The sequence below is a fragment of the Colletotrichum acutatum genome (genome assembly GCF_030867785.1).
Source record: "Colletotrichum acutatum strain CBS 112980 chromosome Unknown BDZ83scaffold_54, whole genome shotgun sequence".
Taxonomy (NCBI): domain Eukaryota; kingdom Fungi; phylum Ascomycota; class Sordariomycetes; order Glomerellales; family Glomerellaceae; genus Colletotrichum; species Colletotrichum acutatum.
Genome location: NW_026849048.1, coordinates 66,670 through 79,457, shown reverse-complemented (window position 1 = coordinate 79,457; position 12,788 = coordinate 66,670). Strand labels below are relative to the sequence as shown.

Sequence of the window (12,788 nt, the reverse complement as noted above, 5' to 3'; positions counted from 1 at the left end):
CTTTGAATTTCCTCAACAACGCTTCCTGAGACTCAATCGACTTCCATATCGAGCGAGTCTGTGCTACTATGCCCATGATCAACGGGATGAAGCTTCATGAGCGTGGCGTGGAACGAGATCCAAAGATCGATTGAGAGCTTCTCATTTATCAAGTGAATGTTAGATGAATGATTCTACAGGGGACCGAACTTTATCATGGGATTGAGGCAGTTCGTAGTGGACTCACAGTCTCCTCATATTCTTTGTCAGGTACATGAGGTATGGTGTGTTGATGATGATGCTAGTGTTTCACCATGAAGATGAAGTGGTCAACGGTATGAAGTATTATGAAATTGGGGAATCCTACGGAGACTAGACAGACAGACTACTAAAAAAACATGAGCTCATTGATACCGGACACTGTCATTGAAAATCAGATCTTGCCCGTCACACCAGGCTTGATGGCCTCCAGCTTCTGCACCAACTCATTCCAGGCACGATCTTGCGCCTCCTTGCCCTCCTTACTCCTCACAAACGGCGACGGCTCCTCGATGCCGCAGTCAGACATGTACTTGCCGTGGGTATCGGCACCCGAGGCGCCCGCATGAACCAGCGTCCTGCTGCCGTACTCGGTCGTGCGGGCCAGGAGAAGCTTCATAATCCACAGGGTCCAGCCACCGGCCTCGCGTCCCAGCTCCGAGTGGCAGAGACCCGGGTTGACGCAGTTGACGGTGACGGGGTACTCGGAAGCCGGATGCATCTCTGCGATAGTCCTGACGCCAAGAACCTCGAGCAGCTTTGAGAGAGGGTAGAGCTTGCTCACGGCATCGTCTGAGGTCTTCGCCCTCTCCTTGATGGTGTTGTAAATCTCTCCATCGGGGGCGGTGCGCTCCTCAAAGTTTGTCCAGGCGTGCACCTCGGAGGCGGTGATTGTGAAGGTAGGTCTCGTGTTGAACTTGGAAGCAGTCTCCTTGAGCTTGGGCAAGACAAGGGCAGTGAGCAAGAATGTAGACACGACGTTGACGGTGATGGTGCCCTCCTCCCCTTCCATGTCCTTGAATTTGTTGTGTACCACACCGGCGTTGGCGATGAAGATGTCAACGCGCTCCAGCTCAGATTTGACACGCTCGGCAAACTTTTGGACGTTGGCGTAGCTGGACATGTCGAGCTGCCAGACGTCAATGACGTCCTTGCCGCAGCCCGTGGTGGACTCGATGTCCTGCTTGGCGGCCCGGCCCTTGTCGAGACTTCGGACAGCGATGATCAACTTGCTGGCGCCGAGACGGACGTAGTGCCGGACGGCTTCCTTGCCAAGACCCACATTGCTGCCGGTGACGATGATGGTCTTGCCCGCATATGAGCCGGTGGGATACGGCAGGGACTTGAAGAGCTGACTGTAGATGAAGCCCATTGTGCGATATATGTGTAGGGTACAATAGTGATTGATATGTAGATGATAGTGGAGCTAATGAATTCAACTCTTATGATGAGAGGAGTTCCTTGATAACATGACGTTGAAAAACGTGTTTGAACGAAACCATTATATACTACCTATGGCCGCTTGCGACTTCATCCCAAGTCTATGACGGAGTTAGCAAGGGGGAGCGGAGCGGAGACCGCGGGGACCAGTTCCAGATGGTCGGGAGGGGCCCTAAACTTTCAAAGTGCTTGAGTCGGGACGCAGATGGGGTCCGCTGGCCGGGCGCGAGCAACCTTAACTCCATGCCGTGTCTCAGAATAGCTCAAAGAGGCGTGTCTGCCAATTCATTTCGTTGGCTGCCTTCTGCAGTGATGTTGAGCTAGGTAGGTAGACGCCCATCCTACTGGTTGGACTTGTCGCACATTGGAAGGGTTTCAAGCTCTAGGTGTTCACGAATTTGTCTCTTAGTGAGCATTTTTGGTGGTCGAGAGGTGCTATTGATGGGCAGGGCACCGGGCATAGCCATTGTTGCCGGAGTTAAACCGCTGCTTGATCAGGCGAATTGCGAGTGGGGGCCTTCAAAACTTCCCACATGTGTACCTACTATGACATAGAGACAACAACGGGATTGGGAATAGTAACTAATTTGTGTGCCACAAAACTGGGCGGATTTCGTGCGAACGACCGTAATAGTCAGGGGACCCTGTTGGAAGTCGCATACATCTCAATATGGCTGAACCACAGTAGACTGGCTGACTCAATCTCTCACTTAAAACCAACGACAACCGAGTCCTAAGAATACTGTAAGCAACTTTGGCAGTCTGACAGCCTGGCAGCCTGACTCCAAGTCACTTGTGTAATCTCATTACCAGAGGGAAAGACAAGAAGGAATCGTCAAACGATACGAATCGTTTTATCTGCTGAATTGTGTATGGTAGAGAAGCTCGCACATTCTCGCAACTACAACTTCACGATGAGGGTGACAGTACAATCACGAAGATGAGAAGCGATAGCTGGGTCCCTGAGACCCAAGACAGACCCTGAACCAGCCCATTCTCGCAAACTTGGCCGTCGCGTGTAGACCATTAAGCCGAACTCATAGAACTGTCCGATATACGAGCGCTTGAAGCCATCATGGCTGAACGTAATCGCGTGTAAAGGCCCCTGACAGGTGTTTTGTCGCATAAGGTGCCTGTTACCAGAGCACCAAAGATAGTGCCTGCACCCCCAAGCAACCGCCCGTTGGCCGGTATGTAAGCAAGTTTTGTTCGTAGCCGGCTCGGCCAATTTGCCCCGGGTTTAAGCTTTAAACCCCGGATTTTGCGGAGCTGGGCCCTAAAGGCGCCAAGGTCCGCTGCGTCTTAAGAACCAAAGTCCCAAATGCTGCGACAGTGTTCAAGAAATCTCCAAAGGAACGGACAAGAAAAGAGTCCGTCAATTGCCCGCTGCACTGTTTGGCGAGCTGACGGTGGAAATGTGGCAGATTTTCCGTTGATATACCGGCTACGAAGCTAACCAGCCACCATTGTCTGACAAACATTCATTGTGCATCTCACAGTGAGCAATGGACATAGACGGTCTTAACCGTGTTTTACCATCTTGAAGCCACGATACTCCAACTGAAGCCTGGTGATACTCAAAGTGTAAGACTTCATGATGCGGATTTTACGACTATCTCCTCAGTACCCTAGGTCAGTGCTGATGAATCCACGCCGACATTCAAGGTAAGATGGTCATTCAATGTCATGATCAATGTCACGAAGGATTCGAGATGTTTGCTATATAATCATGCAATTTCAGCCGGACATCGTGAATAAGTATCTCATCAATCCACGCTCAGCTCAACATCTCCAATCTTGACAGCAACTCTAGAATCAAAAGCACCGCAACACTCAACTCCCTTCAAAGCAACCTCTATTAGCAATGTTTGCACTTCCCGTTCCCGCCTCTCTTCAGAAGAGCCTCGACACCACCAAGGTCGAATACGTAAACCTGGGAACCTCTGGTCTCCGAGTGTCCGTTCCAGTCCTGGGCGGCATGTCCCTCGGGTCCAGCGAATGGGCGCCGTGGGTGCTGGACGAGGAAGCATCACTCGAGATCCTCAAGGCCGCTTACGACCGTGGCATCAACACCTGGGACACCGCGAACATGTACTCCAACGGCGTCAGCGAGGAGGTCATCGGCAAGGCTATTAAGAAGTTCAACATTCCCCGCGAGAAGATCGTTCTCATGACCAAGTGCTTCATCTACGTGGGCGAGGAGACGAACCTCCATACTACCATGTTCCCTCAAGAAGTACGCCAGAGCAAGGACTACGTCAACCAAGGCGGCCTCTCTCGCAAGGCCATCTTCAAGGCTGTCGATGACGCTCTTATCCGCCTGGGAACGACCTACATCGATCTCTTCCAGATCCACCGCTTCGACCCGACCACACCCATCGAGGAGACCATGAAGGCTCTTCATGACCTCGTTCAAGCCGGCAAGATCCACTACATCGGCGCCAGCTCCATGTGGGCCACCCAGTTCGCGCGCATGCAGTTCGTCGCCGAGAAGAACGGCTGGACCAAGTTCGTCAGCATGCAGAACTTCTACAATCTCGTCTACCGCGAGGAAGAGCGCGAGATGAACCGCTTCTGCAAGGAGACGGGCGTCGGTCTTCTTCCATGGTCACCGCTCTACGGCGGAAAGCTGGCGCGGTCTGTCAAGGCTGAGAACACCAGCATCCGATCCCAGGGCAAGGGTCCGATGAACCCTGATCTCAGTGAAGCTGATGAGAACATCATTCGCCGGGTTGAGGAGATTGCGGAAAAGAAGGGATGGAGCATGAGCCATGTTGCGCTCGCTTGGATTCGGTACAAGGGCGGAGTTCCCATCACCGGCTTCAACTCTGTCAAGAGAATCGATGAGGCATGCGAGCTGCGGGGCAAGACTCTGACAGATGAGGAAGCTAAGTATCTGGAGGAGCCTTATATCCCCAAGAACATTATTGGTCACGACTAGATGTTTACGTAGTACCTCACTAGCAACTCTCAATTCCACCTTATTTGCTTCATCACACAAGGCGAGAGCTCATTTGAAGATGCTGCATGACTCCGAGTTGAAGTTCCCCCACACCGCTGCGTTGTAGATGTTCGTGCAATGAAATCTACTGACCCCAGAACATCTGACAGGGATATCCTACGATTCAGTGCATGAACGTCGAGTTTGTTCCTTATCAGGTGTCTGCCATCAAACACCCCCAGGCGCATACTCCCTCAAAGCCTTAGCCATGGGTCCAAAAGCTGCCCCTTCAAGCACCGTCTCACTCGTCCTCCACCCAAGCGACCACGGCAACCTTTCCTCCACGAAACTAGCATTGATCCAATCCCTCCTCGCCTTTCCATCCTCGACACTTCCCCCAAAGGCAGCAAGTAGACCACTCATCTGCTCCACCGTAGCCGCGACCCCTGCAGCATCAAGCGTGAACTCGGGATTCTCCTTCCTCGCATCCTCAAGTCTCGCAGCACCAGCCTCGGCAGCTTGCTTCCAGGTAACGAACTCGTCAGGCAACCTAGCCACGAAAGAATCCCAAATAGTCCTGTTGAACCGCAAGTTATCACCCAGCGCGAGGTCTCCGCGACTCAAGCTCCCATCGTGATCCAGTGGCTTCTGCGCGAGGTCGTCGAGGTGGAAAGTTCCGTTCACACCCGTGGTGGAGTACTTCAGCGCCGCGGGGACGGGGCCCGCTGACACGGCGCGGGAGAAGTTGAAGGCTTGCATCTGAGCTACCGTGGCGCTTTCACTTGAGATGAAGGCGCCGTCGCGGTTGATGTAGCCGTGGTTGGCGAGAATGTTGAGAGCTGGGCATGGCGAGCGGCGGTCGGTTATGGCTGGGGGGACGTATGGGTGCTCTGGATCCTCGAACTGCGCACTTGCGATGGCGGCCAGTAAGAATAGGGACATGCACGAGACGATCCGAGAATGCATGATGAGTTGTATACTGTCGAGAGATAACGAAGAACAGAAGTAAAGGAATAGCCGAAAAAAAACACCCCCTGGTTTTCTGGCAGCTTAATTGACGCTCTCGACAGTCAAAGCGTCACAGCTCCATTGGAGAATTGAGTTACGCTCTGCCTCCTGTACTTATATTCTTCACCTGTTGCGAATGCTGACAACTCTTCAACAACACTAAGAACCTTGCAAATGGGGCCTTCAAGCTGGCAGGCGTCCGTAATGAGAAATACGGGAAGCGGCATTGGCCGAATGGTTTCTCCAAAGCTCAATAGAGTTCCGATTTAATCTCGGGTGAGTATTTCTGGTGCTCGGCGGCTCCGGCATACCACAGTCCTATAATTGAGTTTCGGTTACCCTGCAAACGCGGCTTTCGACATCCTAGGACCCATGGCTAAGTCGCACTCTCACCGCCATCTAAGTAAGTCACTATAAGAGCTTTTCCGACACTCTATGTGATCAGAAAATGGGCCTGTGGAAACTTTCTCATCGTCCTCAAACAGTTGGTCAGCCAGTGAGTCACTCTCTACAGCCAGCAAAAGCTTGCAATTGTTGGTAGGACGGATGAATGGCTTAATATGTTCCTCGGGGTGTTGGTATAATCCTATCACTACTCAAAGACCCAAAAAGGAATGAGAAATCTGTATAGTTCAGATCAGCGTTACCTGTAGTTTCATAGTCAGCTGATGGTTCATGCCCCCAAAAGACCTCGGTGAGAAAGTGGCAGTTCAGCAGGCGGAACTTGGGTGCCCCTCTGCAAGATTCACAAAACGCAAACAGTCCAATCACCAAGAAAGGGCACTGCAGAGGTACTCGATGCTGCACTATACATTTGGATACAATCACTTGTGAATATACTTTTGTGGAAAACCAAAAGAGCCTCAAGACATGAGTCGTCTCCCATCAAGCCAATTGACTATCCACTCGGGCATCATCTTCTCTGCAGCGTCTTGGGAATAACATACGCCATCATCGTCGACGTATATCTTCGCTTCTGCAAGACCTATATCTATCAGGTGATCTTCGATCCCCTTCGTGCTCAACTCACTCTTTTCAAGCACAGCTTCAAGCATCTTTCCCAGGTGTTCAGCTTCGAATGGGCACAAAACCCTTGGGTTCTCCAATTGCGAGAAGCCCAGGAGTGTTTTCTTGATAAGAAACTCACACAAGTGATCCGAATCTTCAGGACTGAGCTTTTCACAAAAGTTGGGCTGAGAGCTGTGCCTGTCCTGTAAACCAATAACACGAGCCTCGGACTTGCCGTGAGCCCCAACGCTGCTGCCCAAAAGGCTCAAAAGGTGTTCGAACTCCTGCGAAAAGCTCAAACCTCGAGTGCGATAGGTTGCGGCAGCGGCAGCGATCAAAATAGCCGCCGGCAGAATGGTGTAAATGGCCCACCGAGACAAAGGTGTAAGGATGGGGCTGTAATTGTAGGCAACAATACACCTATCAAACCCGTAATGAAATGAAGTGAAGACACATTGTTGAAAATCCACCCCATGGTCTGCGAAACAATCTAAAGTGTGCAGCAGAAAGAGCCATGTTTCGCGACTTCTGTATCCCACGTGGGTCTCATTCCGAAGAATCACAGAAAGTGGTGTCTCAAGTACCTCTGGAAAAGTTCCTGTCGTAAATTTTGCGTTTGGGTCAGCTCCATGCTTGAGAAGCTCCGCAGCCAGTCGACTACTATCAGCATACGATACCGTCCTCGGGTGTAAACTAGGGTGGCAGCAGGTCTCAAAAAGTAGCTGCGAGAGAATCTCGGGTGGAAAATCGAGATATTCTACATCGGAAAAGGCAACTTGCAGCAATCCATTTCGTGCGGCGATTGTGTAAAATTTGGTATGTGAAACATGGCCGAAAATGTTGATCGGTTGGCCGTAAATAGATACCAGCCGCCCTGATCTGCAAAGCCGCTCGCAGGCCTTCATGAGATGCATCCAGTCTTCTTTCCGATAACCTGGTTGGCCCAAACTATCCGAAATTGTGGTTTTGATAGATGAGAAGATCCAGTCAAGCTCATTCAAGCAACCGTCTTCACAAATTGTGAACCAGGAATAATCTGGTTTAATTAGCACTAATTGACAGATTGCAACCCAAGCCAAAATCACTTGACGCTGGAGCTCCGTATTTGATAATGTGCAGTGACTCAAGATCTCTCCCCCCTCAGGCGTATCCAAGAGGAAGTCACATGCACTGCGGTGTATAAACTGGAAAGTTCTTTCGCTTATGATGTGAGGCATCACTGAGTCGTATTGATCACAATTCCATGGGGTTACCGTATCCGAAGAGGAAACCTCTGTGGATTCTGGAAGCTCTAGTAGCCCAGAACATCGAACGAGCACCTCGCTTTGGGTTCTGTGACATGCTGTGATGAGGGTACTAGGATGGATCATGTGCCCATGCTGTTCGAGAATACGGTCCGCCATCGAAGTCGTTATAAGCATCATAGCAAACGCATTGAGACCGTTTCCGAAGCTGTTGGTCGAGTTGGGACTCTGGTTGGCAATTACTTGACGGAGATAAAGCGCAGCCTTCTGGCGATACAGTAATTGATCGTCATTCAGTCTTGCCCACATGTCTTTGTACAGATTGCTCAGACCGGTAGGCAAGCTCCGTATTCTTTGTTCTAGTTCATCCAAGTTGTTTTCGTGGTCTAATCCTCGATTCAAACTTTGAATGGCCAGGCAGAGCCAGAGAAAAACGCCTTCAGCCTTATCGACGAGGACTGTTATCGGGTCCTCTAGATCTCCCCAGAAGTCTCGCATCTTGAATTTAGGAGGAAAGTTGGTGTGGCTCTGGATATACGTTCGTAGGTCTTGATTCGTAAGGTCTTGCAAGTGGATGAATGGATAGCGGCCGCGACCCAGGTGCTTTTCAATGAGGTACTCAGGTCGACTTGAAACACAAACTTTGACGTTTGGGATGGCGCCTAAGTCATGTATGGTTTCTATGAGCCGCACTACACCATCATCGGAGCTCACCTCATCTAGACCATCTAGGAATAAGCAAATGGGCCGATTGTATTGCTCAATTGTGTTGAAGCATAGACTTTGAAGTTCCTTGGTAGACCAGTCTGTGTCTGAATCCTTCTCTCCAGCCGATGAACAAGCAAGCCTAGATCTGTCGAGAATAGACGGACCACTTGCCAGAAGCTGGTGCAGCAACGAACAAAACATTCCTCTAATACTCTGTTGCATCAGGCTTCCCGGGCGCCAAAAGAAGTGCGAAACTAAAAGCGCGCCAGGGCTCCATACTTCCAGTGCGCTTGTAGTCCGCGGATCGGATCTGATGTATCTCATCAATGTGGACTTTCCACAGCCGGGCTTGCCGCTGCACCAGAAGATCTTGCTGCCGGACCTAAGCCAGTCTATGAAGGAGTCCCAGCGGATTCCGTCATCTTGTTCTGGAGCACTGTTCCGCTTGGCCGAGTCATCTTTCCAGTCGGAGTCGTCAGCTTGATAACAAGAATCGCCGCTCATTTTAAAGCTTTCGCTTTCTGTATTTGTCCATTCTGTATCGTTGTCCGGATCTTCGAGCATCCCCATGTCGTCTGCGAAAATCCACTGAAATGTACCTTCGCATGATTCGCTGACTTGGTTTCGGCGCTCGTTCATTCTCGGGAATTTGAAGCTTGCGAGGAAACGTTGACGTTTAGCCTCTCGGTCTCTGTCAAGACTCAAAGCTGCCATCCCAGCTGAGACTTGCCGATTAGAGCTCCGTATAGTTGTATCAAGTTGCGCAGACTGCTGATCTACCATTGACCGAATCTGATCTGTGGCCTTGTGTGATTCATAGGTGACGTGGTTGCGTGTCCTGAACATCTCCGTGGATATCAGGTCAGACGTGTCTCTATGGCCTTGTTGATATTGCCCCAGGAAGTGTTGCAGGCTGATGTCAAGTGACTTCAGATCAACGTGCATGGCATCAGCCTTTTGACTATGTGGAGGCAAGACTTATTAATTGGAAATGTGGCTCATGGGAAACTCAGACTCCGTAAACTTACCAGATCCGCGCAAGAAGACCGCTCTGCATCAGCCTCTCGGCATCATTCAGTTTCCTCTCCATGGTATCAAGCCGTCTCTTTCGCCAGTTCGCCTTGGCAGCCACCTTTATTGTTGCAGCAAGGCTTCCTTTCTTCTTGTGACCAACAATGAATGCGATCTCTTCCGTCAAGTCTCTCGCAACGGCCTGGCACTTCTTGGCGATCTCGAGCAGTTGGTGCTCTTGCTTGGTCGGGCTCTTCGGAACTTCCAAGGTCTGAACGTGCTTTGCAAGCTGAGCGAGGTCCTTGGCGTTTGCCTCGAGGGCGTCGTCAACGGTGCCATCTCGGTATACGCGCTTGACCAGGCTGGCTGTCTCGCGACCGAAGCTGATGACTTGAAAGATGTTGCACGCCAGGCCGAGAGCCTCGAGGCCTGACATGTTGGCGTTGATCCAGCCGGGTTTCCCTGGGCCAGAGAAATGGGCAGATCTAGATAATTGTGAATACTGTGAAATCTGGCCGAGTTTCGGGATAGTCTGATAGATTAGTGAGGACGGCGGAGAAAGAGGGAGAGATAGAGAAGGGCAGACGTGGTGAGGCCAAGAAAGAGGGTAGACAACTCATCGTTGGACGTAGAAGAGGGGTAAAATCTGCCCTGTCGCTCAGCCTGCATGAGGCAGCCACACTCGGCGGCTGCAAATCACCAGATTGGATACAGCCTGATTTGAGGCAGCGAATTACAAAATGAGGTTTCTTCATGTGAGTTGTCCGACGTCAAAACTAAGGTGCATCTACTTCAGGGGTTTGGCACTGCGCCAAAGCTCTAGGATCCATATACATACCGTCGTTCTCTAGAACACATATTTGCCGTCTTGGTATCTGCGACTTCAGTCCAGAGAGACCTGCATGATGAAGTTGTTCTCCATCCAGCTACAATCCGGGGCTTGTAGCTAGGTACCTGGCTGTGATGAATAGCATCGGGTCGAAACCAGTCACTAAATATTGCTGGATGCCATGCTCGCATACGAGGGCCCGGCCTTTCACAGAGACGCTCAACTCGGTGACGGGTCAAGCACCTAGTCTTCTCGCCTAGGCCTCACTTGTAGAGCATTTAAGTACGGTACTGGGCTCGTGGTAAGTGTCTTCAGACCCGAAGGCGGTGTTGGTACATGCAGGATTTGGGGATGAAAGTTACTTAACCAACGCTCAAGACATGTCAAGAAGAGGTGTCTTGGGGAACTGAATTAGTATAAGGCCATATTGAACAAACAAGAACCAGATAGCTGAGTTAAAACGACTAGGCGCAATAGTCAAGATCTCCACCAAGTAGCTTATCAGTAGCTGGAACAAAAATCACGGGGAGACAGCTGGGGTATTGTTGGAGCTGAAACTTAGCTAATGTTTGGCGGTGCAAGAACTCCATTACTCTCAACAAACTCAGTTATTCCTTCTTCAAGTCGTGTGCCCGGAGGTCTATTAGACAAACTTGAAATCACCATGGTGCTTCCAATCGGACTGCACTGAAACTCATTATATCTCGCTGTATCCCACCCCGGTAGAATAACTCAAACACAATTACGACGATGAGGACCAACAGGTACTGACACTAGGTAAGAAAACAAGTAAGAACATCTATTATACGGCACCGGGGGAAAGCCCCAGAGTCCTCAAGCATGATCGAGGTTCCTAGATTGTTCGTCAGGATTACACCAACTTCTTCTGTCTAACCACATCAATTTCCGATACTGAATGTAGAAATAACAAACCAAGCACAATTATTGATATAAAAAAGTCAGAACACCACGACAATGGAAAGTTTGTATTCGTTTGAAACTACTTTACACCATGAGAATCAACCGAGATCAAGTTTTAATGCAAGAACAACAATCTGGGTGGAAGGCGAAAATATCGGGTGGTAAGCTTTGCCCACTGGGTAACTTTAACACGTCCCCAATCACAGGAATCAACCCATCAAAATCAAGATCGCCAGCTAATCACCAAAAACATATCACCTCATCTCCGTTGTCGTCACCATCAGAACCAAAAAGGCAGATGCCAAGCCCCTTCCAAGCCCTTGCATCTTTCGCCACTTTTAACCGACGACTACCGGCAGGAAAACGGGGGGCCGGGAACCAGAGTGTTAGGCAAACGCGACAAGGTAAAGCAGTTAGACCAAAAAGCGCCACCCGACCAAAAAAGCTGCAGCTGAGCCGATTCAGGAAAGCCAAACTTGCGATTGGCATCGTCACTGAGCTGCAGTGTCACTGAGAGCGCTTAAGTCCGGATCGCACGATGGTATCACGGGATCGAGAGGATGAATACAGATCACAGAGTAATTAGGATTAGTTCAACTCGCGACTCCTCTGATCTTCACAGCTCTGCGACAAGTAGATTGAAAAAAAAACTGGACTATTCTAAGCACTGATTGGGAATTGATTTACAGAAAAATCGGTTATTTCTAGCTCTTCGGAGTGGCGGGAAAGAACCTGCACCGGACACTAACAGACACCAACCCCGCAATCGAGAAACGACCACGACAGAAGCGTATTGCTAGTCCGACGACCAGACAAAGGGAGCTTCTGTAGTGTCAAATCCTCGTTTGGGGCTTGGAGGTCGGCGCACACTTGCGCGTGACCTAATTCTTTGTGAAGAATGCTTATGCTGGCGAGGCTGTGTAAAAAGGAGAGAAGCACCAATCCAACCACTTGGTTTGCCCACCATGCCCGCCTGTCGCCTGTGAAACCTGAGAAATCCTAATCGAGGAACTCTGCAACCTTTGAGTGTTGACAGTCCTTCTGCGGCTCTAAGGACGAAAGCACGGCCATTGGATGGTGGCAGAAGAATCGAGTGGCTGATCCTTCGACCTGTGCGCTTCTAGCTGGCAGGTGACAAGCCACGAAGGGATTCGATTGGCTTGATCCTTCAATAGCTCACCATTTCCGCAATTGAGGACTTCGACTTGGCGCGCTGCGGCGCTTTTATGGCGGCTACCCCAGATCAGCATTGTCTCAATGATCGAACCAGTCATCACGACAAAGAGAAGCTCAACCCCGCGAGCAGAGAGACGGTGAAGTAGGAAGATGGGTGGGATTGGCGGGAGGCAAAGGTTAGATACCGTAGCGGCACTTGGATGGAGGGTAACGTAGCGGTGTTGCACTGTGGAAGGCCAACGGAGCCGGCCGCCGGTCGAGATCAGTCCATACCGAAGGTGTTATTCAACACTCCCATTATTAATCTGCGGGTTGGTGACAGGTCAGTGACGACGACAAGTTCCGAGGTTCGATGGCGGCGGTGCCGGACAGGGATCGAGCTCGGACCTGGGCACAGCTGCACCTGACTACCACGCTAGAATCCGGTGGTTTGGATCCATATACACTACCTATCGATCATTAGCTTTAGCAGCCACGGCAGCCA

General features: G+C 50.6%; 5 protein-coding genes across 5 annotated transcripts; 1 reads left to right on the top strand and 4 right to left on the bottom strand.

The window, feature by feature from the left end:
- Positions 1–280: 280 nt before the first annotated feature.
- BDZ83DRAFT_623484 (short-chain dehydrogenase) lies at positions 281–1,558 on the bottom strand. Its single transcript, XM_060508389.1, has one exon. It carries the CDS (start codon positions 1,388–1,390, stop codon positions 413–415), a length of 978 nt encoding a protein of 325 aa, XP_060364308.1. The 5' UTR covers positions 1,391–1,558; the 3' UTR covers positions 281–412.
- Positions 1,559–3,322: 1,764 nt separating this feature from the next.
- On the top strand, positions 3,323–4,399 carry BDZ83DRAFT_579047 (aldo-keto reductase; the record flags this gene model as incomplete). The annotated part of the gene is made up of 1 exon (XM_060505200.1): positions 3,323–4,399. One exon carries the CDS (start codon positions 3,323–3,325, stop codon positions 4,397–4,399), a length of 1,077 nt encoding a protein of 358 aa, XP_060364307.1.
- A 171-nt stretch (positions 4,400–4,570) lies between these two features.
- Positions 4,571–5,443, bottom strand: BDZ83DRAFT_731246 (Chloroperoxidase). Its single transcript, XM_060512866.1, has one exon. The coding sequence runs from the start codon at positions 5,363–5,365 to the stop codon at positions 4,628–4,630; it is 738 nt and encodes a 245-aa protein (XP_060364306.1). The 5' UTR covers positions 5,366–5,443; the 3' UTR covers positions 4,571–4,627.
- Positions 5,444–6,207: 764 nt separating this feature from the next.
- Positions 6,208–10,000, bottom strand: BDZ83DRAFT_623479 (uncharacterized protein). Its single transcript, XM_060508388.1, has 2 exons — positions 9,396–10,000; positions 6,208–9,328 (listed from the first exon to the last, which is right to left on the bottom strand). Exons 1-2 carry the CDS (start codon positions 9,812–9,814, stop codon positions 6,271–6,273), a joined length of 3,477 nt encoding a protein of 1,158 aa, XP_060364305.1. The 5' UTR covers positions 9,815–10,000; the 3' UTR covers positions 6,208–6,270.
- Positions 10,001–11,345: 1,345 nt separating this feature from the next.
- Positions 11,346–11,731, bottom strand: BDZ83DRAFT_623475 (uncharacterized protein). The gene has a single exon (XM_060508387.1). It carries the CDS (start codon positions 11,615–11,617, stop codon positions 11,369–11,371), a length of 249 nt encoding a protein of 82 aa, XP_060364304.1. The 5' UTR covers positions 11,618–11,731; the 3' UTR covers positions 11,346–11,368.
- Between the last annotated feature and the right edge of the window lie 1,057 nt (positions 11,732–12,788).

Excerpts from the sequence above, each read along its gene's own strand:
- BDZ83DRAFT_623484 (XM_060508389.1), bottom strand. The coding sequence starts at position 1,390 with ATGGGCTTCATCTACAGTCAGCTCTTCAAGTCCCTGCCGTATCCCACC.
- BDZ83DRAFT_731246 (XM_060512866.1), bottom strand. The coding sequence starts at position 5,365 with ATGCATTCTCGGATCGTCTCGTGCATGTCCCTATTCTTACTGGCCGCC.
- BDZ83DRAFT_623479 (XM_060508388.1), bottom strand. The coding sequence starts at position 9,814 with ATGTCAGGCCTCGAGGCTCTCGGCCTGGCGTGCAACATCTTTCAAGTC. Across the intron at positions 9,329-9,395 it reads GGTCTTCTTGCGCGGATCTG|TCAAAAGGCTGATGCCATGC; the intron begins GTAAGTTTACGG and ends GCCTCCACATAG.
- BDZ83DRAFT_623475 (XM_060508387.1), bottom strand. The coding sequence starts at position 11,617 with ATGCCAATCGCAAGTTTGGCTTTCCTGAATCGGCTCAGCTGCAGCTTT.